The sequence below is a fragment of the Misgurnus anguillicaudatus genome, chromosome 1, assembly GCF_027580225.2.
Source record: "Misgurnus anguillicaudatus chromosome 1, ASM2758022v2, whole genome shotgun sequence".
NCBI lineage: Eukaryota > Metazoa > Chordata > Actinopteri > Cypriniformes > Cobitidae > Misgurnus > Misgurnus anguillicaudatus.
The window spans coordinates 11,433,602-11,459,841 of record NC_073337.2 but is presented as its reverse complement, the minus strand read 5'-3'; the positions used below and the strand labels follow the sequence as shown (position 1 = coordinate 11,459,841).

The 26,240-nt window shown below is 40.4% G+C and overlaps 1 protein-coding gene across 12 annotated transcripts in view; it reads right to left on the bottom strand.

Moving 5' to 3' along the window:
• Window positions 1-1,016: 1,016 nt before the first annotated feature.
• eps8a (EGFR pathway substrate 8a, signaling adaptor) overlaps window positions 1,017-26,240 on the bottom strand; it is a 43,044-nt gene continuing 17,820 nt past the window's right edge. The window contains exons 1-24 of one of the 12 annotated variants that reach the window (XM_073866371.1): window positions 23,439-23,524; window positions 19,133-19,192; window positions 18,836-18,891; window positions 18,520-18,570; window positions 18,235-18,302; window positions 17,924-18,085; window positions 15,513-15,662; window positions 15,351-15,429; window positions 15,128-15,268; window positions 14,961-15,034; window positions 14,685-14,811; window positions 14,503-14,591; window positions 13,180-13,254; window positions 12,864-13,012; window positions 12,607-12,772; window positions 12,331-12,464; window positions 11,553-11,664; window positions 7,183-7,321; window positions 7,054-7,091; window positions 6,818-6,841; window positions 6,366-6,603; window positions 6,093-6,282; window positions 5,886-6,018; window positions 1,017-2,292 (exon numbers count right to left, since the gene is read on the bottom strand). In XM_073866371.1, the coding sequence (XP_073722472.1) occupies window positions 2,176-2,292; window positions 5,886-6,018; window positions 6,093-6,282; window positions 6,366-6,603; window positions 6,818-6,841; window positions 7,054-7,091; window positions 7,183-7,321; window positions 11,553-11,664; window positions 12,331-12,464; window positions 12,607-12,772; window positions 12,864-13,012; window positions 13,180-13,254; window positions 14,503-14,591; window positions 14,685-14,811; window positions 14,961-15,034; window positions 15,128-15,268; window positions 15,351-15,429; window positions 15,513-15,662; window positions 17,924-18,085; window positions 18,235-18,302; window positions 18,520-18,570; window positions 18,836-18,891; window positions 19,133-19,167 (2,547 nt within the window). In that variant the 5' untranslated portion in view covers window positions 19,168-19,192; window positions 23,439-23,524 and the 3' untranslated portion in view covers window positions 1,017-2,175. Of the gene's footprint in view, window positions 2,293-5,885; window positions 6,019-6,092; window positions 6,283-6,365; window positions 6,608-6,817; window positions 6,844-7,053; window positions 7,092-7,182; window positions 7,322-11,552; window positions 11,665-12,330; window positions 12,465-12,606; window positions 12,773-12,863; window positions 13,013-13,179; window positions 13,255-14,502; window positions 14,592-14,684; window positions 14,812-14,960; window positions 15,035-15,127; window positions 15,269-15,350; window positions 15,430-15,512; window positions 15,663-17,923; window positions 18,086-18,234; window positions 18,303-18,519; window positions 18,571-18,835; window positions 18,892-19,132; window positions 19,193-23,438; window positions 23,525-26,240 lie in introns of those variants that run through there. The other 11 variants (XM_073866366.1, XM_073866379.1, XM_073866424.1 and 8 more) reach the window with 11 other exon arrangements.

Sequence of the window (26,240 nt, the reverse complement as noted above, 5' to 3'; positions counted from 1 at the left end):
TGCTATTGTTATTGTGTACTGTCCAAAGGATAGACAAAATGTATTTTGATGCTTAAGTTTCAAGAAAACAATGCTTGTTGTCTATCAATGAAGCCTCTTTAAATTGACAAACGAAAGCAAGAAATCTGAACAGATGCCAACATTTCTTGATCCCTAAAGTTATTTTATGCTAATACTGTGTTTTTTCTATTTGTCTATTAAATTCCCCTTACTTTACTCAAATAGTACAGAGAATCAAATCACTGTTGGATTTAACAGAATAAAATAGTCACACTTAAATAAATGTATATTGACAATCGTTTAAGAAATACTCTTACCTGTAATAGTAGCTACTTTGGACCAAACAGGAAAACCTTTTCAGCCTCCTCTGAAGACAAATTCTGAAGAGCACCCAGAGCAAATATGATGGCCTACCAAAAAAAAAAGCCTCATTTATAGCTAGCTTCCATTATACCAATAACAAATAAGCCATTTTAATACAGATCTGTATATGTCAGAAGCATCATTGACCTCTGCTTACAGGAACGATGGAGGTTTGTATGATCTGAGGAAAATCACCTGTTCAGATTGACAGTGTTTGAGCTACTGTCATCATCACAAAGAATATAATCTCTCCTGTGAAAAAGATCAGTTCATTCTTCTGTTTGTCTAAGTTATAAATGCTTATCTGTGATTGGTTGATCATTAAATGCATCGAAATTCCTCAAAATGAATGTTTGATGTCGTTTAAATTTCTCAGAAGTCATCACTAAGAAGTTATCTTTATAACCCAAGCAGAATTAAGAATTAAGTCAACATAAAGTGGTTGTCATTATTCTTATTAACTCACCTAAGTATTTAAAGTGAGAAGGATACATAAAAAACATTTTAACCTCAGACTTTAAATTTTGATGTTAAATCCACTATTATATATAATATTATAATTAATCTACAGTCCATATGGAATATTTAAATGCTTGCAATAAACATGAAAACTGATCTATGGAAATCGCACATGCTTAAAGACAACACAAATATTAGGGGGAATCATTTATTCTGCATACACACTTTATATTTACAGTTCATTCTCAAACATGTGCTGCATATTGTATGTATATAGAAACCATCATTTGAAATCTTTCTCAGTAAACTATTTGGCTGAACAACCATCACGCTCCCAGCGAAGAGTAAAAGAATGATTTTTGTAATTGGTTGATGTTTCTGAAGGTTTATCACGTCATGACATGAAAGCAACATAAGAAACAAGACATCACATCACTTTAACAGACTAAAGAGAAAAGATCAGCAAATACAAGACGACAAAAACTGATTTTGGCCCAAAATCTATTAATGGTCCCTGTCAAAACTCCTTACACTCATTAAAGTTTCAGTGCAGAAGACGAACAAGTGACAAACAAACAGCAGATCTACAGAATTTATACAAACATTCACATCCTACACAAACTAACTGAGCGTCTTTGTCCTGGGTTTTCATTTAAGATTCAAATGTATAAAGCTTCTCATTTGGCATTACAATCAAGTACAAAACAATCATTACATAAATCTGAGCTTTATCCTAGGTCATAAAAACTCTACAGCTTGATAAACTCTCTTACCCATGAATCTTCACATTTAAAGCTGTGATGATAAATATTTTATCCAAGTGTGGAGACGGCAAATGTAAGCGTTTATAAATACAGATGATTTCGAAAGAAGCGATAATCAGTGAATCTTCAATTACAATCAATGAAATCCAGCCAATCAATTTCATGTCTAAGATGATTAGCCAGTAAATATGTCTCAGCTTGTGTTATTCATGTTGTTTCCTGATGACCGTGTTATAATCTTCCTCATGAGAAACTTCATTGGATATTTCTAAACCAGCAGAAGATGTGAACAGATAAATCTCTGATTGGTTTCACGAAATCTCTGGACATTGAGTATAAAGGGCAGAACGTGATGGCACTAACTACAAGAGCTCTGAAGTTTTGATATTCATCTATTGGAGAACGTTTGCATCTCTGTAAAAATATCAAAGGTCCTCTCCTGTATTTCATGCGCGTTCGTCCGGGTCCGATCCGGTTCCGTTATCAGACGGCTCCAGGAGTTCTTGGCGACGGCGCATTATGGCGGCAAACTGAGCACGCTCCACGGCGTCCTGCAAAAGGTCAAAGGTGACAGAGGTGAGTGCAGGGGTCAGTGGTTACTGCCCTCATCGAAGGACTCCACACCGGAATCAGTCGCTGCCGTGGCCGCTGCCAACTTCTCCTGTCGCCTCCTCATGACCTCCTGTAGCTCCGACCCCGAGCTCCTCTACAGACAGACAGACAGACAGACAGACAGACAGACAGACAGACAGACAGAGATGTGTGTCAGGGTCATACAGTATTGCTCTTATACAATCCTCATGTCAATGATGATAAAATGTTCTGGCAAAATGAGTCAGAATGCACAGGGTGTCATTTTGAGCAAGAGGCGAAAGAAAGTATAAATGTCGATTTTGGTCGAAATTGAGGTTTTCACAAAATAAGTACATTAAGCCCTGTCTAGCAATCTCAATGCTCTAAATAGTCATCAAACATGATTAAAATGATCTTTATTTGTACGTTTCCTGAGAGATGTACCGTCCTAAATGCTTAATCTAACACAAAGATGTGTCCCGCCGTTTTACCCATTTTTGGATATTCACAAGTGATGCGCTGTGACGCGTGGTCAAGATGGCAACGGCAGGCACCGCCTAATTTAAAGGAACAGTATGTAAGAAATGTATATCAATAAATCATAAAAAGGCCCTGATATGTCACTAGACATGAAGAAATCATTTTCATTTCAAATACTTATATCACTGACAACAGTGGTCTGGCCAGGATATTGTCATTTCAAAAGTGGAGTTGCAGCCCTCAACTGATGTTTATGTTGTCATGTTGTGTATTGGCCACCAGTGGTGTGATTGCAGTACCAGTTTTAGCCACAAGTTTTGCGATTGCAGTACCAGTTTTGGCCACAATTCTATATACTGTTCCTTTAAGCTTCAAAAACGATCTTCAAAAACCTATGGGTGACGTCACGGACACTACGTCCATCTTTTTTTTACAGTCTATGGTGTGTACCGGTATAAATGCAGATTTTTTAAAACTGACTTTGCTTTAAATTTCAAAAAGGTGTAACTGTGTCATTTTCAAACAAATCATACATCGTTATTTTATCGTTACACAAGTTATTTTGATAGAAAATGTCAAAATATAAACTTATTTTTTTATATTTGCTCATTCTGACTCATTTTGCCATCACAAGTCACATATGTTCAAGCTTGTTGTCACACATCAACGGCTGAAGTTTAGTGTGTGAGCTGTTAGGGTTCAGAGATCAGCTGATGGTCGTTGATGTAATTTTACAGTTAAAGAAATCATTCATAACAAACATTAAGTGAAGAGCAGTCAGCATATCTGAATCTAAACATTACCATTACATGATTAAAACCACAATACCTCAAAAAAACTCTGCAGCGTGATGAAGAGAGAGCAATGAGTGAATGAAAATATAAAGAGAGATACATGAAAGCTTTTCTACTGGACATCATTCACTACAACCCAATGATGTCAGATAGATGAACAAAAGATGCTTTTCATTTGGTGATGATGGGACTTTTCTGAAGGACTCGGGGGTTTGTGAGGGGCATTCTGGGATAACATCTATTGTCTAACTAACTACTATATCTGAAAGACGTCAACAAAAACACAATCTTATATTTAAATATACGTTCATCCTCAGTTCAGACACATCTCTGTTGGTCAGATTTAGAGACGTTCCGATACCTTTTCCTCTTCCTGATATCGTTACCTGGGCTGGTACCAAAACCAGTTTTTGTTTTTGTATCGTCTAGGGTTCTCACGATTATAAAATTTGGCTGACGGTTAATAGTCTAATAAATTGAGACGTTGCGATGATACATTTCCTGTTTTATAGCTTTGAAGATTATTTGCCTGTTTTATTGATTTGACATTTAATTCTCTTACCTTTTTTTGTTTGTTCATGAAATAATTTTCACACATTGTTGTGATTATTTAAATTAAATATTTTGCAAGGTTTACCTGACAGTAAATATATTAATACACATATTTAAAAGTAATTATTTAATGAGTATATCTTTCAAAAACTGAAAATTCTTCATAAGAAATAAACACAATAAAATAAAAAATAACTGAAAATAAAAATACAAATCAAAATAAGCCGACTATACCATGTTTTAAATAGTAGCCAATCCTACTAAGGTCATATTAATACTGGACAACATGTCTGTAGTGGCTGCACAAAAATCAATTCCTTACAGATCCTTAAGAATAGCATCCTTCACATCCCTAAATTCGGAATTGCTGTTTTGGAAATGTATGTTTTACCTGGCAGTTCATACTGCTTATCAAAGTTCTGCATAATTTCTTTAAATGCTGTTTTTTTCCACTGTATTGAATGGCTTTGCAATGTATCGCATTACCCTGTCAGTTAAGGAGCATCATCTGATACGGTCTCATTTATACAGGTGCTGCAGCTCCCCCTTGTGTTTTTTATAGAGATGTGCAATCATTGCGGTGATCTGAAATCCAGGGTTTCCCGCAGCATATTTCAGTTAAGCCGGCACGCCTAAGCTTGGAAACCCTACCGCCTTAACTAGGTCGTCGAAAAAAAGAAAATCGCTGCACAAAAGGCCGTCGAGTGCATGTTGGAGAATAGCGCGTACACGCATCACACCGCGAGCGGGGACGCGCGCCACACGGCCGAAATGAGAAAGACGTGGTCCGGACCGTCACTGTCTGGAGGATAACTAGCCAGTTGATAAAACATCTAGGAGAATAGCGCAGACGTGCTTCACACCGCGAGCATGCACACGCGCAACACGGCTGAAATGAGATAAAGTCGTGGTCCGTCTGGAGAATAGCCAGTTGATAAAACACGTGTCCGTGAGAACTGTAAGTGGACTTATGTTTTGGGTTTATTTAAGCCTGTTATTGTATAAGTCTATAGTTCTTGCAATTTTAAAGTAAGTTAGCTGGGGATTTTGTTGTTTGAGCAACCTGCTAGGGTTTCACATGCCTGTTAGATATAATTGTATAGCGCTCTTGCTCACTTTATTTATGTGCATTATTTACATGCTACAGTAGTTACACTGCTTTAAGATAATGTAATTAATAGTGGGAAATAATCAGTTTTTACAATTTTTGCGCTATCTATCATCATTCGGCAGAAGTTCTACAACATCTGCTTTAGTTTGTGTTTATTAACCCTTTAGTTTCACTTAATCACACAGCTATTCCCATTAGAGGTAAAAACATTTCATTCATTAATAATCTAGTATGTGTTCATTTTTTGTCAAGTTTTATTTGAGTGTTTTAAAAATACGTTATTTATTTATTTATTTGATTAAAATATTTTAATTTTCATCATGACGCATACGCCCTGCCCTTTTGATTGCCACGCCCTCTGCAAACTAACAAATTTTCTGCGGGAAACCCTGAAATCATTGCGATGAGGTCAAACAATCGAAACAACCCTAATCTGATTAAATACATAATGAAACTGATAAGAAAAGACAACAGACAGATGCAGGACAATCCAACCGCTGTCCTACAGATGCTTGAGTTTCAGCACTTCTGCTGTTTTGTATCTGCCATCAAACCCAACCAACAGAGAAAAGAGGCTTTACTACACTAAACTAAAATACCTTTAAAGAGATGCAGCAGATCATAGGGAGGTCAGAAGTAAACCTGCAGATAGCAAACAAACACCAGACAAGAGCAGAAACACTCGCCACAATTGAACAACGATCACTAACTGAAGGTCATCTGACACAACTGACAGTCAGAGAGAGACAGATGAGAAATATCAAAACAAAAGCAAGAGCAATGACTGACCTCCAGAGCAGCTTTCTGTACGGTGATCTGACTGTAAACTCGAGCACCATCATCAGGACACACGGTCTTCAGTTCATCTTTATTCAACGAGAAGAGCTGAGCTCCCGTCAGCACACCCAGACTGTCGATGGTCCTGTACCAAATCATGTCATGTAAATATAACGATGATGATCAGTGAGAAAGTATGAAGTGACACGAGTGACTCACACAGCGCTGAAACCCTTGAGCTGTAACCAGGCCGTCACCTCCTCAGGCGTAGAGTCGTACGTGACGTTTACTGATGGCTGACCGTTGCTGCTGGAGCGGACCGGAGTCTGAAACTTCTTCTGAGCGCTGCGGCCCAACGTCAGTCTGTGCATCAACTCATCCTGAACCTCCTCCATGTTTGATTTACGACCTGATGGAGAGACAGACGCATGGACAGTCAGTCAGACAGACAGTGTTTATATATATAAATACATACAGTAAGTGTTTAAATACGGTTGGCAGGTGGTGGTTTTTCTCTCTGATGGTCTCTCATAGTCACGCTGTCAGTTTCACTGCTCTTGTTATGGTCTATGGTGTCAGAAGGTGAAGGGTCCTGGGCTTCAGCAGCCGGTGGGGGCAGGGGGGGTGTGGGTATTTTCCCCGGGGCAGGAGGAGCTGGTGGTGGTGTCGGAGTGGCCGTTGGGGGGACGGGTGTGACCACTGGTTTGGGCACGTAGTCTGATCTCTGTTTCTGTTAAAGATCAAAACAACATCACATTACCGAACTAACATCATAGATTTGATTGACAGGAGAACACTGCTGGTTTGAAAGATCATCTGAAGTTAGTGAAAATGGTGAAATTAACTGTTCCCTGAATATTCATATTTCTGTTCAAACACATACTGAGACAGAAATACTGTTTGTGACGGCATGATTTAATAGACTGCATGTCAAATAAAGTTACCTCATTTAATTCGCCAAGTAATTGCTTGAGAGAGAAATCAAGAGTTAAATGAAATACAAGAACTGACATTCTGCACACACACACAGCAAATTAACTAGTTAACACACAAACACACAAGCAGGGAGATTAACCCTAACACAGAAAACTGACAAAAACTGAACACACACAATTACCAGTGTAAATACATACATGTGTGTATCTACAGTACATGTGTTCATACACACACACACGTTTACCTTAAACAACTCAAATTCCTTCTTTGGCATCATTAGCTTTAAGATGAACAAAAAGAAAAATCACGTGACAAATGCAGATGAACTGAATAAGAGATGAAATGAAAGATTAAAGGAATGGTGACATTAGCTGTATAGTGTGACTGTATATAGGTTCCCCACGGCCCGTCACGTCCATGGCTCGGTTCATCTCCAGAATGTTGTTTGGCACGTATCCTGTAGCACCTGATCCATTCCTGACTTTCCACCACTGTTTCCTGTCATCCAGCACCTGACAGCCAATCACAGCGCACACATCACCGTCAATCAATCACATGAGCAGTCAACAGACAGCCAATCCAGCGCACACATTACGTCAATCAATCACATGAACAGTCAACTGACAGCCAATCACGGCGAACACATCACCGTCAATCAATCACATAAGCAGTCAACTGACAGCCAATCACAGCACACACATCACCGTCAATCAATCACATGAGCGGTCAACTGACAGCCAATCACGGCGCAAACACCACACTCAATCAATCACATGAGCAGTCAACAGACAGCCAATCACGGCGCACACATTACCGTCAATCAATCACATGAGCAGTCAACAGACAGCCAACAACGGCGCACACATCACCGTCAATCAATCACATAAGCAGTCAACTGACAGCCAATCACAGCACACACATCACCGTCAACCAATCACATGAGCGGTCAACTGACAGCCAATCACGGAGCACACATCACCGTCAATCAATCACATGAACAGTCAACTGACAGCCAATCACGGCGAACACATCACCGTCAATCAATCAGATGAGCAGTCAACAGACAGCCAATCACGGCGTACACATCACCGTCAATCAATTACATGAGCGGTCAACTTACAGCCAATCACGGTGCACACATCACCATCAATCAATCACATGAGCAGTCAACAGACAGCCAATCACGGCGCACACATCACCGTCAATCAATCACATGAACAGTCAACTGACAGGTAATCCAGCGCACACATCCCCGTCAATCAATCACATGAGCAGTCAACAGACAGCCAATCACGGCGCAAACACCACATTTAATCAATCACACAAGCAGTCAACAGACAGCCCATCACGGCACACACATCACCGTCAATCAATCACATGAGCAGTCAACAGACAGCCAATCACGGCGCACACATCACCGTCAACCAATCACATGAACAGTCAACTGACAGGCAATCCAGCGCACACATCACATTTAATCAATCACATGAGCAGTCAACAGACAGCCAATCACGGCGCACACATCACCGTCAATCAATCACATAAGCAGTCAACTGACAGCCAATCACGGCGCACACATCACACTCAATCAATCACATGAGCAGTCAACTGACAGCCAATCACGGTGCACACATCATAGTTAATCAATCACATGAGCAGTCAACAGACAGCCAATAACGGCGCACACATCACCGTCAATCAATCAATCACATAAGCAGTCAACAGACAGCCAATCCAGCGCACACATCACCGTCAATCAATCACATGAGCAGTCAACAGACAGCCAATCCAGCGTACACATTAGGTCAATCAATCACATGAGCAGTCAACTGACAGCCAATCACGGCGCACACATCATTGTCAATCAATCACATGAGCAGTCACCTTACAGCCAATCACAGCTCACACATCACCGTCAATCAATCACATGAACAGTCAACTGACAGCCAGTCACGGCGCAAACACCACAGTCAATCAATCACATGAGCAGTCAACAGACAGCCAATCATGGCGCACACATCACAGTCAATCAATCACATGAGCAGTCACCTTACTGCCAATTACGGCGCACACATCACCGTCAATCAATCACATGAGCAGTCAACAGACAGACAATCACGGCACACACATCACGACAATCAATCACATTAGCAATCAACAGACAGCCAATCACGGCATACACATCACCGTCAATAAATCACATGAGCAGTCAGCAGACAGCCAATCAAGGTGACACATTACCGTCAATCAATCACATTAGCAGTCAACAGACAGCCAATCCAGCGCACACATCACCATCAATCAATCACATGAGCAGTCCACTGACAGCCAATCACGGCACACACATCACCGTCAATCAATCAATCACATGAGCAGTCAACAGACAGACAATCATGGCACACACATCACCGACAATCAATCACATTAGCAATCAACAGACAGCCAATCACGGCATACACATCACCGTCAATAAATCACATGAGCAGTCAGCAGACAGCCAATCAAGGTGACACATTACCGTCAATCAATCACATTAGCAGTCAACAGACAGCCAATCCAGCGCACACATCACCGACAATCAATCACATAAGCAGTCAACTGACAGCCAATCACAGCACACACATCACCGTCAATCAATCACATGAGCGGTCAACTGACAGCCAATCACGGAGCACACATCACCGTCAATCAATCACATGAGCAGTCAACAGACAGCCAATCACGGCGTACACATCACCGTCAATCAATTACATGAGCGGTCAACTTACAGCCAATCACGGTGCACACATCACCATCAATCAATCACATGAGCAGTCAACAGACAGCCAATCACGGCGCACACATCACCGTCAATCAATCACATGAACAGTCAACTGACAGGCAATCCAGCGCACACATCCCCGTCAATCAATCACATGAGCAGTCAACAGACAGCCAATCACGGCGCAAACACCACACTTAATCAATCACATGAGCAGTCAACAGACAGCCCATCACGGCACACACATCACCGTCAATCAATCACATGAGCAGTCAACAGACAGCCAATCACGGCGCACATATCACCGTCAATCAATCACATGAACAGTCAACTGACAGGCAATCCAGCGCACACATCACAGTTAATCAATCACATGAGCAGTCAACAGACAGCCAATCACGGCGTACACATCAACGTCAATCAATCACATGAGCAGTCAACTGACAGCCAATCACGGCACACACATCACCGTCAATCAAGATCATGAGCAGGCAACTCACAGCCAATCACGGCGCACACATCACAGTTAATCAATCACATGAGCAGTCAACAGACAGGCAATCCAGCGCACACATCCCCGTCAATCAATCACATGAGCAGTCAACAGACAGCCAATCACGGCGCAAACACCACATTTAATCAATCACACAAGCAGTCAACAGACAGCCAATCACGGCGCACACATCCCTGTCAATCAATCACATAAGCAGTCAACAGACAGCCAATCACGGCGCACACATAACACTCAATCAATCACATGAGCAGTCACCAGACAGCCCATCACGGCACACACATCACCGTCAATCAATCACATGGGCAGTCAACAGACAGCCAATCACGGCGCACACATCACCGTCAATCAATCACATGAACAGTCAACTGACAGGCAATCCAGCGCACACATCACAGTTAATCAATCACACAAGCAGTCAACAGACAGCCAATCACGGCGCACACATCACTGTCAATCAATCACCTAAGCAGTCAACAGACAGCCAATCTCGGCGCACACATCACAGTCAATCAATCACATGAGCAGTCAACTGACAGCCAATCACGGTGCACACATCACAGTTAATCAATCACATGAGCAGTCAACAGACAGCCAATAACGGCGCACACATCACCGTCAATCAATCAATCACATAAGCAGTCAACAGACAGCCAATCCAGCGCACACATCACCGTCAATCAATCACATGAGCAGTCAACAGACAGCCAATCCAGCGTACACATTAGGTCAATCAATCACATGAGCAGTCAACTGACAGCCAATCACGGCGCACACATCATTGTCAATCAATCACATGAGCAGTCACCTTACAGCCAATCACAGCTCACACATCACCGTCAATCAATCACATGAGCAGTCAACTGACAGCCAATCCCGGCGCACACATCATTGTCAATCAATCACATGAGCAGTCACCTTACAGCCAATCACGGCGCACACATCACCGTCAATCAATCACATGAGCAGTCAACAGACAGACAATCACGGCACACACATCACGACAATCAATCACATTAGCAATCAACAGACAGCCAATCACGGCATACACATCACCGTCAATAAATCACATGAGCAGTCAGCAGACAGCCAATCAAGGTGACACATTACCGTCAATCAATCACATTAGCAGTCAACAGACAGCCAATCCAGCGCACACATCACCATCAATCAATCACATGAGCAGTCAACTGACAGCCAATCACGGCACACACATCACCGTCAATCAATCACATGAGCAGTCAACTGACAGCCAATCACGGCACACACATCACTGTCAATCAATCACATTAGTAATCAACAGACAGCCAATCACGGCACACACATCACCGTCAATCAATCACATGAGCAGTCAACAGACAGCCAATCACGGCGCACACATCACCGTCAATCAATCACGTAAGCAGTCAACTGACAGCCAATCACGGCGCACACATCACAGTCAATCAATCACTAGTTGAGCACATCTTACCTCCAGCACTTCATCTTTCATCACAGAAAGTTCTGTGTTATTTCTGGCCACAAAGTCATATTTGGATTTGGCAAAGTTTTTTGTCTGCATTTGGCCATGAACGTCAAAGTTTCTGGAAAGAAAAAAAATCAAGTCACGATGAGATGATTAATAAAACCAACAACATCAACAGAGCTTTCTAATGAAATAAATTAAATGACTTTAATGTCAAGTAATAATAATGAACACACATATTTACCTGCCTAACAAACACAATGCTTTCTATCTTTACTTCATAAATCTACTGATTAACTAACATTAATATAACATGAAATTGACCACTGCAGCTGTCGAGGACAGTCTCAAAGTTCAGAAGATCCAAATGAGAGAGAGAGAGAGAGAGAGAGAGAGAGAGAGGGTGTGAGAGAAAGAGAGAGAAAGAGAGAGAGAGAGAACCCTGAACCAGATTGAGTTTTAAAAGAGAGAAGATGCTCTGCTGAAACTAGTCAGTTAAATCTGAGAGATGTTCAGTGAGAACCTTTAGTTCAGAAGACCAGAAGAAATACACATCCAGAAGATCATTGAGTACTCAGAAGCACACAGACAGATAGACAGACAGACAGACAGACAGACAGACAGACAGACAGGGACAGACAGACAGAGACACAGACAGAACCTTTAATCAGAAAACCAGAAGAAATCCACACCCACCCAGACAGACAGACAGACAGACAGACAGACACAGACAGACAGTCCTCCAGAGCTGCACTGAGGTCACCTGCACCCAAACTGGGTGTACCTATCCACATGACGGCTGACCGCCTGTTTAAAAGCCTCCACGGCCCTGTCTGGCTCCAGCAGGTGTGAACGCTTGTATGAAATGTTTCTGATGTCATACCCGTCTGTGAGGGACAAATCCTGAAGGGCTGGCTGCTGTCAGGACACACAAACACCACAGCATCATATTACACTCAATACACACTGACGACAAATCAGCAATAAGCTTTAAATCAGTCACACTGTCAGTGATTCACATGATGTTAGTGTTCATGTTCAAGTTTAAAGTAAAGCTCACAGTAAGGACCGGAGCTTTGTCTCCTGCTCTCTGAACCTCAACCTGGGCCAACTTCTCAGCCAACTGAGCTACGTCCTGCTCACGAGACACCAGCACCGGCGGCTCCCAACCATCCCGAAAACGCAGCGCATGAGGAGGGAAAGGATAATCCTTTGGCCACTCTAACCTGATGGACAAACAGACAGATCGGCAGGCAGGAAGTTTCAGTAAACGCATTTCTATGTGTGATTTAAAAATGATGATGATTTCTCCATCACCTGCACTTTGTCCATCCGTCTCCCAGCGTGACCCACAGGTATCTCTCGTCCTCTGTGCCTGAGGTGTGCAAAAAATCTATAGCTTCTCTGGTGAGCAGAGGTACAATCACACTTTTAGCCAGATCAACACCTCCAGACGTCTGAATGACCTGAGAGAAGCAAACAAACAAACAAACAAACATCACATCCGACAGCATCGGCATAAACAATGTGTGTAATAACAATCTATAGTCCACTAGCAGGTCGAAAGTCTAGTTAGGGGTTGTCCATCTGTTTTATAAGCAAACAATCTGTCGTGAGTTTCATCATTCAGTACCAATCTGAGAGGACTGAATAAAAAGTGAAGCAGATCCGCAGCGCTCGGGTTCTGAATGTGCTGTTTTAACTTCCCCTGCAACGACAAACAATACATCACAAAAAGAAAATATTAATCATCTAGTTTCAATTATTTTCTCCAGAAGGAAAAATAACATGGCATTAAGACACAACAGACAACCAAGCAAGCAGCAACATCTTAGATTATAACCAGGGCTTGACGCTCACCACTTTTCCAAAAGTTACTAGCCACTCAGCATTTTCACTGGCCACAATTTTGTTGCTGGTAAAATACATTTTATATGACTAAACTTGACTTTGGCATCCTAAAATGACTTTAATTCAAGCAAATTTACTTGGTTTAGCTAAATTAGATGCAGATTGAATTTCAAATGCAGTCTGACCACCTAAATTAAGACTACATTTATTAGCTGGTATACCAGGTATATCAGTATAGATCATATCATATATTTAGGTGCATGAAAAACATGCTAGTAAGGCATAAATAGATTAACTTTAAATTAATATATCAAAAGTGGAGGAAGGGTGTAGAAGATTAACCGAAAAGATAAACACAAAACCTGTCGACTACCACTTTAAATATTTATTAACAACAGCAGTAAATCCTACTGGCAAGAAATGTACATGAATTTTACTTCAACTTGTTTATGCAGATTGTATTTTATAAGCTTGATCGTGGTTTCTGTTAAAAGTGATTTAAGATTTTTAATGACAAATGTCGAGAGGGCATTATTGTTACATTAAAATGATGCGCAAACCTCACAGCTAGCGTGTTTCCTTGATTTCGTGTGCATTTAGGTATGCGCTGAATTACTCTTCGCTCTTGTGTGCACACAATTTATATCTCTTCAATCACTTCCATGCAATTGTTTTATCTTTCCCGAAGTGTGTATGTGCTCAGACTGCGTCCTCTTGTGCATTTGCAAATCCATCAGCTCTCGCGCGCTCTATGGAAGGTGGCGCTTTGGTCCGCAACGCTCTGCTAATCGCGCGCGTTTCAAAAAACAGTCTCTGTGCTCATGGGAGTTGTAGTTTCCTAATGTCGCATTGCGCATTGTTTATCATTTCGCATAACTTTTAAGAAAACAACAAATAAAAAATTATATTCAACCTGCGAAAGTGGCTAGAATGGGATTGGCTGTCTTACCCGCCACAGCCGAAATCTACCCGCATTTGGCGTGTTGGCGGGTGTTAATGTCAAGCGCTGATTATAACACAATTACATTCACACATATTCTTGGCTTTATAAAAATGTAATGTCCAGTTATATCATAAGAAGTTATACCAGTTATACCATCCTCACCAGTAGGTTGAAAGCGTGTTTAAATTTCTGGAAACAGTCAACAAACTCATCCTGAGATGGAGGTTTAGATCTAAGAGTCAAAACTCCCTCTGTTAAAGAAACAAACATACACATGAGCTGTACACAACAGTGACATCATCAACACACAACACAGAATCTGATCTGGTCTGATCTCGTCTCACCTCCAGGACTTTTCTTTTTACTCTTCTTTGATTTCTTGCGTTTGGAGAGCTCACTGAAGGCTTCTGCTGCTTTCTGTAGTTTGGTGACAAAGTGTTCGATGTCATCCAGAATGTGATTGAGGATTTGCTGTAACACACGTCAGTATTTTAAAATATAGTTAAGTAGTAGGTACACACACATGTTACTCATGTTATCATTATAGACACAGGATATAAGACACGCATGTTAAGATGACAGGCTCATCTCATTGGTGACATATCTGTATAAACACACACCACATCTCTGTCGATCTGCGCTGCGCTCATCTCCAGATGTCCATCAGTCTCTGTGTAATGTTTCTGTTTATCATCTGAGGACACATACACATCAGCGTTGATACAGGTCAGTTAATGGACCTCAAAACAGTGATCCCCAGCGTTTAAGCACATTTGATTTCACTCACTGTTTTGCTGCTCATTGGTCCAGGCAGACCAACTGGCCACTCGACTCTTGGGATCCGTTTGATTGATGGGTACCGGAGGCTCGGGGGCGGGACCTCCCGGAGGCGGAGGGATAGTGCCGTTGCTCTTCAGGATCACTCCGAAACAGATCAGAGACAAGCATGATGCGTTACCGTGGCAACAGCATTATCATTTATCTAGTGGGTCAGTGATGGTCTTACCCGAGAACCTCTGGTCTTTTCTTCGCTTTACCGCCCTTGTGATCACTGATGGCGCTTTCAATGTCCAAGTGAATTAAATTGGCCTGAGTTAAAGAAAACGCACACATCGTCACATACATGTGAAATAGATTAATGTAAACGGTATGTTGCGAGACCTCTAAAGCACCTTGATGTCATCACATTGGAAGAGGTGCAGGTCCGGTTTACCCTGTCCGGATTCTTTACACACCAGCGCCAGGATGGAGTCATAGTTACAGGAGTTCATGACGCCCTGACAGTGTTGGATTGTGCCTAGAGGAAAGTTCTCCAGCTCATTCTGAAAAACACAACACACACACACAACCTCAATATATACGACTTTTTGCATCCCCTAATGGATTTAAATAAATAATTACATTATTTAAAGGTTTTTTTTTAAGACGCAAAATAAATCTTCAGAGTGTGAATGTGAAGTTTTAGCTCAAAATACCCCATAGATAATTTATTATAGCATGTTAAAGTTGCCACTTATAGGTGTGAGCAAAAATGTTTTTTGGGTGTGTCTTTTAAAATGCAAATGAGCTGATGAAATGCAAACACTGATCACAATGATGGTGGTTTGTTGAAATTAAAGCTCAAGTTCATTATTTCAAATGTAGGTGCGCAGTATGCGCGCTAATAATGGAAGCAACAGGGTCGCGACGTGGGATGTGCATAAAAACCAGAGCGCGTAGGTTCTTGTCACATGACCTGCGGTGCCCTTGCGACATTCTGAAAAGTTGAAATGTTTTTAACTCGATGCGGATGTGCCTGGAAAAAAAACAAGCGCGTCACACCGCGTGCTCATCGCAACCGCGTCACTTCCACCTACATTTGAAATAACAAACTTAAGCGCGCAAAAGAGACGATATGTGAATCACCCCTTAAGGTACATTCACATTATAAGCAATTTTGGCTCTGTCCCAAATGGCACACTCCAGACTTGTGGACCTCCTCAGTGTCCACACTTTGATGACATAATTTAGTGCAGACAGACCTTAGGGACCCTTGACGCAAGTACAAGAGGGCGCACCGGAGTTGTATTTTGGGACATACTCGAGCATCACGCCGGAAATAGGAAGAGAAGTTGCCCATCAGTGTGAACTTTTCCCATCTGTCGTCTGATTGGTCTGATTGCTCTTTTGCAAGGACTTCTGGGTTGGTAAAGTTTGTGAAGCAGTGCGGGCTTTGCCGAAGGCCACATCAAGGGTGCAAAGGGGGCGCTGATGAGCCCACTTCGGTGCATAAAAATCACAGATGAGACACCCTATGGACTCGTAGACTAAGCGAGCATGCGCAATTTAAGGATACGAGACCGAAAGTCTTCATGAAGTGTGCCATTTGGGGCAGGACCCTTGTCGCTTTGTGTCGCTCGTCTCCTTCAAAAGAGGCGTTTCTATATCTGGTTGTCATAAACAAATGAGTAACGCCCACTCCAGTAACTGAACAGAACTACCCTGCTTCGTTCTTATCTGTAGTCTCTCCCGAATGTCGCTCATAATTTTTATAAAGTTAAACATTTCTCAACTTTGTCACGCGACTGGACACGCCTATCCAGCCATCAACAGTCATTGTCACTCGTGTCGACGGATGCCGCCGAGCTTCCCTTGAAATCAATGAGATGGCGTCGCTCTGCTACTGCTAGTCGCTTATAATGTGAATGTACCTTAAAAGCTGCATTCAGACTAACAGTGACTAGCAGTAGCAGAGCGACGCAATCTCAATGATTTTAATGGAAGCTTTGCGACTTTTGGCTACATGAGCGACAGTAACCGTTGGTGACTGGACGGGGCGTGTCCAGTCGCGCGACAAAGTTGAGAATTGTTTAACTTTACGCAAATTATTAGCAACATTTGGGAGCGAATACCAATAAGAACGAAGCAAGACTGGAGTGGACGTTACTCATTTGTTTATGACAACCAGATATAGAAATGAGCGACACACAGCGACAAAGTAGCTTATAATGTGAATGTACCTTAAGCCTCTTAAAAGTTCTCGGTCATACTCCTAACAATTTTGGACCTTTTTAAGATGCTTTCTGAATTACTTTTTTCTTTACTAGGATGTTTTCTTTCATTTTACGGGAAAACGCCCACATTTCGAAGAATTTTCTTAGAATGTTGTCACTAGGAGCAACTCTTTGTGCTAAGATTTTTCATGAATACAGGCCCTGAAGAGCTACCGTCCTGCAGACTTCAGTTTTAACCCCAGCTCCAACACACCTCAACACCTTGATAAGCTGCTTCAGCTGTGTTTAATTGGGGTTGGAGACCCCTGCATTTTAGAATTAAAATTATTTTTAAAATGTAATTGTTTATTTTTAAATATATATTCCATAATTCCAACAATATTACAACATTTGATGTCTTGTGTTTTTTATTTTTTACCTAGTCAGCTTAAGGGTTGAAGTTAGTTCTTGAGATTTCTCTCATTCAGTGTAGTTTGGGTTTGTTATATATTTTTTCTGTTTGATCAGTCTAAGGGGTTCAAAGCAGTCAAGTCAAATTAACGCATCATTGTATCATCTGTGCGTCTCACGTTGTTGTTGTTGTTGTTTACCTTGGTGTCTTTATCAATGAGACTGACAGATTTCTCATCCACCTGTAGTATCATTTCTTGGGTCCACACCTTTCCTTTAGCATCTAGCAAACGCAGTTTTCTGATCCCGTCATCGATGGTTAACATGGCCTCCTTACGGTCCATCACGAATGTGGTGAGATGCTGAAAGAGACGAAACAACTCATATATCATAAAAATGTTTTGTAAAGTTTGATAGACTGTCATGAATCAATCACTTTGATCAGATACAACAACAGCTTCATCTGAGGAGGATTCCTCTATCTTCTCAAACAGATCGATCTCTCTCTCACCTCTACATGATAGTGAGATGTGTCCGTCAGACTGTTTATGCTGTTTTTTGTGTAGGTTTTTCTTTGCTCTAAGGAAAAATCATAATAACATCGATCAGATTATAATACAATCACACACAACATCTGTCTACAGGAAAACTAACTGAGGAACTGCTGAGGAACTCTCTGAAGAAAACTAACAGCAAATCAGAAGACATCAGGAAGTGATGATGCAAACTCTTTCAGGAAGAAAGACACTGCAAATGCACAAACACACACACACATTGTGTCTCCATCAGGTTCTACCTTTCTTTTTGTGTTTGGCAGATGTGTGCAGGAAATAAACTCCATCTGTTCCTGAGAGTGATGTGTGGAAGAAAGGAACAATCATGATGTACAGAACGTTGACTGACACACACGTACACGCACGCACAATTTGTTGTGCTACCTTTAATTTATGAGCGTTATAAATCAGTATAAATCTAAGATTGATTTGTGTGTAAGTGTGTGTAAATGTGAGATAAGTATGCAGTATTTGATGATAAAGGTCTGCAGTGTGAAGATAAGATAAAGATGTGCAGTACAGTGAGTGAACAGCAGAGGTCTCAGTGAAAACACTTACCATACAGAGCTTTAGCACTCGACCTTCTGACATCAGGAGACAGAGACCTGTGTCCACTGAGAGAGAAAGAGAGATCATACAATACTGAACACACCTAACACTGGCTGTGTGCGCACGAGGTGGAAACTTAATCTGCTATATTGTGTAAGTCACACTAATTGTTAGACAAATCAATAATAAATGTGTTGAATGGTGGCAGGTGAGATCAGAGAAGAAGAAACATTTAAAAAATGTGTTGCTTATGTTTGTTTGTTTGTTGTACTTTTTATCTGACAGATAATTAACAAAATGACTTACTTCATCTGTGTTTGTTGTGATGGGACGCCGTTCATTTCTGGACTGTAGATGTGCACACAGCTGTAACACAACACACAAACTTTATCAGCTCCTTATCAATAACTCTGATCTGAACTGATGGTGCAAGGAGAGCACATCAGCGTGTGTACAGTAAAGAGGGGCAGAACATCCAGTAATAGTCCAGGTCTCCACGGTAACCGTCCCTCTGTGCTCCTGTATGTGAGCGTGTTTCATTAGAGGGAATTAATTCAATCAGGGCTAATTATACACTTACTGCAGTAAGAATTATGGGAAAAAAGAGCTGTCAATCAAAGAGAGTACTAATGATGTCATTTATATAGCTCAGGGCTCGACAATAAGGACAACCCAATGGCCCGGTTGACAGAAATGCCAATGTCCCAATCAGGCCAGTGTGTCACCAACCATCATGAAATTTTATCATTTGCACCTGTTTTGAGGCAATGCCTATTTAAATATTTAATCAAAGAATTCAATTATCCAGCGGTTTACTCAGACATTTTAATCAGATGTTTAAAATACAGTTATTGTGTGTGTGTGTGTGTGTGTGTGTGTGTGTGTGTCTTGTGAGTATGACGCTTTTAATTCACCGCTACTCCAGTGCATTAACTCCACGAGAACCACACCATTCAGTTTTTGTGACCTTCAAATATATAAAATATCTTCATATATGCATTTGTTTTTCGCATAAAGCTGTGCCAGTATAAAAAAATCCGTAGCATTGAGCCCTACAGTTGTCATCATCAAACCAGAGAGCCACAGACAGACATCAACAACAGAATCCCAACACAGACACTTGATCACACATCAGAGACGTTCTGGTCTACCACACACGTAGTACACAGATGTTTGGGTTTCTCATCTGGTCACAAGCTCATCCATAAAATTTCAACAATCAGAAACACATGATGATGACACCATCAAACACATTCCCACATGAAAAACAACAATAAGCTGCATGATAGAGAATAAACATTATAATGGCATTACTGCTATTAGTACAGTATGAATGAGGGTCAATTCAACACTAAATAGACTTTTTGCGAGTAGACGTCACAGTTACGTCACTGCACCATTTATTAAATATTTCATAATTTTCCCGTTTTCTATTATTTCTTTTTACCTTATATCTTGTCTTCTTCCTGTTTGTTCTAAAATGATTATGTTTACATACTTAATAAATATATAAATATAGCACACACACATGATGTAAAGTGTTATTAATATATAAACAAGCCTATGCATATTAATTTGTATGCAAACATAATAGTTTTAGAGCGAACACGTAGGCTATAAATATAAGTATGAAATAATAGAAAACAGGAAAATGATAAAATATAAATGATATTATATAAAATACATCAGTGTTTCCCATACATTGATTTATTTGTGGTGGCCCACCACAGAATCAACACTGGCCCCCACAAATAGAATGTTCATGATTCCCATTTCCAATTTTATTTCACTATTTAAAACAGCATAATTCGGCTTAAAATATAATTTGATATATAATACAGATCAAATACAGATCAAAGAGTAGAAGTGAAACATATTTCAGGTGCCAACACTAGATCAAACGCAAACACGACATGATGACGTCACATATATGCTAATTAGTCTCTCAAAATCCTGTGGGAAACACTGTACATGATAGCATTGCTTAGTTTTTATATGTACTTCATACTGTAAAATAATTGATTAACCAATCAAACCAAAAGAACAATACATATTAGTGTTGGGCGATATGCCCTTTTTTCAGATCGTCCTATCGTCCGCCTGTGAGATCGGCGATACACGATATTATCGGGGGGCGGGGCAGTAGTTTAATCTTTTTTTTATTTGTTAATTTTTACTCATTATATCAAGTCACTTGATGGGTGGACAAAAAAAAACAAGACCGTAACACCGTCATGACCGCAACCTTCTTAAAACTGATGCCATTAAAGTGAGCGCGTCATTAAAACCTTATCCATGATTACTTAATAACTGTAAAAACATGCATCTGCGCACGCACACACACGTGCGCGCACATACAAACTATTGAATGCATTTATTTAGTGTTGTTGCAGAAGACTACACGTGTCAAGCAGTGCTGCTCTCATGAGGTGCCTTTTTAAACGCATCGGTCCAGCGGAACGCGATCATATTTTAAACAATCATATATTAAACACGAGGGACGTGTTGCTACAACTCATTGAAATGCATATCATAAACAGGATTAATACCTAGTGATCTGACTTCGGACAGAGCGCAGCTTTCTGCACGTACGCGAGAGTGAGAGAGGCGCTAATATGCAGCGGGTCATATTTTAAACAAAAAGTAAAGTTTGCATCAGCTCGCATGAAACGCATTAAACTGAACAAATAAGGAGGATTACTACTTTAGTTTATGTTTAGACTGCGGACAGACGCAAGAGCGCGTGCACGTGAGACAGAGAGAAGCGCAGCTGCTCGACGCGGCGCGCTGGATTTAGTGGTAGAAGGAGACCAAGACGCGTGCATTAAGTGCAGGTACGTGCAAGAAGGAATTCTCTTTACAAGCTCTCCGCGTAAAGTGAAGCCAAACCCTCATGTGAGGAAAAGCATGCATTGTCGGTGTTAATATAAAACTATGATGATAATAATAATAACCATTCGCCAACTATCGTCTTAACTATCGCCATGAAAGCCTGCCATTGGCGATATGCCTGAAGATCGTCGATACACGATACTATCGTCTATCGGCACAACCCTAATACATATACATTCACATATATCAGTAGCCAAGCCATTTAAACTTTTTATATATCTAAAAAATGATGAACGTGATGAAAACGCTATAAGAAACATTACACTAAAAAGAAACAGACTTCGACAGTACACCAGATCCATAAATATCACAGTTTAATGCTAAAACACTTCACACCGCTACCGCAGAGCTGTCACTTTCTTCCACCAGTTGTGCTCCGCCCACAAAAAAACGTCATCTCTGTTTGCAAACACGCAAATGGTCTATATGGCTCTAGTGATGGAAGTCCCGCCTTTTAGTAAAAAGAGCCAATCATGAACGATTAAAGAAAGGAGGAGCTCTGTACAGAGTCTTGTGAGGTAATCATCACAGCCGTTGTAAGTAACCTGGATGAAATGTTTTTTGAGCACAATTTTTACTTAAGTAACAAAAGTTATGCTACAGTTTAATCATTGGTTTGGAAAGATGTTGTTTACTTGTGATTTAAGCAGATCGTTTTAATGATAACTGTCTTCCGCATTCAAGTAAACTGGACTTGAGTCTTGGATGACTGAAATAATTGCCTGGAGTGCCAGAACTTCCCTAAGAGACTTTGAATTTATGTGCGTGTGTGTGTGTGTATAACAGCAGATACATCTATAATCCCAGGATCATCCATCTGAAAAGCCACCAATCACAATTATAACAGGTGACGACATATCAAACATTTACTCTCAGTTATGCATTTGGCAGAAACTTTAATCCAAAGTGACAGAGCCTTTTTTTACAGCTGGTCACTTCATGCGTTTTCTCTGATTAGATAGCTACCAGATCGTAAAAAGACCAAGTGTAAATGCCCTTTCTAAAACCAATAAAAGAGTCCAATGACAAACTTGATTATATAAAAAAAATAAAACTTTGAGAAAGCGTTTTTTTAAGCGCTTATCCCCCCGTCATCATCGCACCATCTCACTCTCATGCTGCTCTGTACGGTGCGCTCCAGCTCGTGCCCTTGCCCAACATACAGTAAGTGTTGCCTTTTGTTGCATAACGTCATCACAAATCAGATAGCGATCCAATCAGAGAAAACACAGGAAATGACCAGGTGTAAAAACAGTGCATTTATTAAGCTATACATTTATTTTATTAGTATGTGTGTTTACTGGGAATTGTAGCATGACCTTTTGCACTGCTAACACCAACTGAGCTACAGGAACACAAACTCACTGCTTCATCTTAAAAAAATGATGATTAAAGGGTAGATATGAACTATTATATACTTACAGAAATACTGTACACTATACTCACTGAGACACAATTCAAAGATGAAAACACTTCACTGTATTAATCTACACAAATACAGGGATTCATAAAAACAAACACCGTCATCAATTATTATAAACCGGTCTAAATCCTGTCTGTGGTCAACTAAACAACTATACACAGCTACACACAACTAAAACACAGCTAAACAACTACACACAGCTACACACACTGCTGTTACACAAATCTGATTCTGTAGGTAAACATCTATGGTGTATATAAACACGCATGTGTATTTTAACATGTATGTCAGTAGTACCTGTGAATATGAAGCACATGCCCGAGTTTCTCCTGCCGTAGATTCTTTAAGAGGATTTAACAAGAGATTTACAAACTCACACAGGTCTGCGATTATCCAACACAATGAATGCTGGGATACACAGATACCGGAAAGTTTTTCAACATGAGAGTTAAACTGAACCTCTTTAATCTTCTGAAATAGAAAGTATTTTATCATGTATAATAATAAATCTCTGTCTATGGGTCTAAGTGTAAACCAGTGCTGGTTAATATTAAACCAGTCAGTTAAACTAATCTCTCCTCACAGTGAGTAACAGTAGGTCAGGTGAGATGTTTCTAAACCTGGATCTTCACTGCATACATGTTGTTTTGGATTTACAGGTGAGCAGATAAATGCAATAATAATTCAGTATAAACGTTGGTGTGTTTGTTTGTCAACTGAACATAAATACAAAACTTTCTTGCCTTTACAAATCCTCAGATGATTTAATCCTGTTGTGTTTCCAGGCTGTCTATACTCACTGTGTGCAAACGGCCCTGATCCTATTAAACAGACATATTAAGAGCTTTATGCTCACTATAAATACAGTCCTGCAGCAATACGAAATACAGTTTTAACTGGAGCCCTTATTGATTAATGTCAATCATGAAGGGGTGGTTTCCTAGACAGGGATTAGCTTAAGCCAGGACTAGGCCTTAGTTTAATTAAGAAATAAAACTAGTTTTAACAAACATGCCTTACTAAAAACATTACCTGTGTGCATCATTTTAAAGCAAAACATAGGGCACTGAGGTATTTTAAGATATGACAGCGCAAGTTGTTTTCAGTTTGGACAGCTCTTACATTTATTTTAGTCTAGGATATCCCTGTCCGGGAAACTGCCCCAAAATGAATACAGTATAATAAACAAAAAACAAAGATGGGCATTAGTAAAACATGTATTATATGAACACATCTGAATGGCTATGTGAATAGAGGAAGATGTTGTTGTGTTTTGCCAGTAGATGGTGTAGTTGAAACCCAAAGCTTAACCCTGAGCTAAAACTCACAAACTAATCTGCTTCCTGTTTCCTCTCAGTCCTGATCCACCCAGAAAGAAAATCAAAGACTTTATGAAACTTGTTGCTCACTGGCGACTTTACTAGTAGGTACCTTGCTGGTACGGGGTTGAAGCCCCTTTTGCCTACAGAACCGCTTTAATTCTTAATGGCTTAGATTCAACATGATGTTGGAAACGTTCCTTAGGATACATCCACACGGCACCAGAACACAAATGTATGAGAGTCCTTAAAGGATTAGTTCATTTTCCTAAAAAGAAAATCCAGATAACCCACTCACCACCATGTCATCAAAAATGTTGATGTCTTTCTTTGTTCAGTCAAGAAGAAATTATGTTTGAGGAAAACATTCCAGGATTTTTCTCATTTTAATGGACCCCAACACTTAACAGTTTTAATGCAGTTTAAAATTGCAGTTTTAAAAGACTCTAAACGATCAAACGAGGCATAAGGGTCTTATTTTAGCGAAGCGATTGTCATTTTTGGCAATAAAAATAAAAATATGCACTTTTAAACCACAACTTCTCGTCTTCCTACGGTCTTGTAACGCGTCAGCGCAACCTTACGTAATACGTCATTACGTCAAGAGGTTACGAATGACGTATCGAAACTACGCCCCAGTGTTTACAAGTGTGGAGAAAGAGGACCTTTGGACCTTGTAATGTCTTTGTGTCAGTTTATCGTTTAAAATGGTCCGAAAATGTGCGTTTCATATACGTAACACGTGACCTTTCGACGTCCTTACGCAATTACGTGAGGTCGCGCTGACTCGTCACACAGCCGGAGGAAGAAGAGAATTGTGGTTTAAAAGTGCATATTTTTTATTTTTCTTGCCAAAAATGACAATCGTTTCTCTAGATAAGACCCTTATGCCTCGTTTGGGATAGTTTAGAGTCCTTTGAAGCTGCATTGAAACTGCAATTTTAAACCGCATCAAAACCGCCAAGTATTGGTGTCCATTAAAGTCCATTAAAATGAGAAAAATCCTGAAATGTTTTCCTCAAAAAACATAATTCTTCTCGACTGAACAAAGAAAAACATCAACATTTTTGATGACATGGTGGTGAGTAAATTATCTGGATTTTTTTTAAGAAAATGGACTAATCCTTTAAGTCAGTTGAGTTCACATGCAGTTATTTACAGGTGTGACAACCGCATTCTATCCACCTTATTTTTGATGTAAATGTGGGCGGCACCACCTTTGAGCTCCTTTGTGTCAGACTTCCGGTGAGCCACTAAATCGAATGGTAGTCATATTGTATTTGATATTGTATTGACTTGCTTTTTAATGTTTACTATTTATGCAAAATTCTGACCTCTTGATCTGAATGTCGCAGTTGAAATTGAGACTCATCAGACCAGGCTGCACTTATGTAATCTTCTATTGTCTAGTTTTGGTGAGCCGGTGTGATTCGTTTCCTCAGTTATCTCTTCTTAGCTGACAGGAGTGACATCCAGTCTTCTGCTGCTGTAGCTCATCTGCTTTAAGGTTCAGCAGTCAGAGATGTTACTTCATACCTTGGCTATTTGAGTAGCGGTTGCTTTTCTATCACCTGGAATCAGTCTGCCCATGAACTCTGACATCAACAAAGCATTTTCATCTATTCACTGGATATTTACTCTAGGGCTGGGCAAAAAAAATAAATTTTTCGATTAATCGTTTTTTAAAACGTGGTCGTGGTTTAAACGGTTCTCAAAGAGCAGAATCGTTTTTTTCATATTTTTTCTGCAAACACTGAACGCAAGATTAACGTTAATCAAA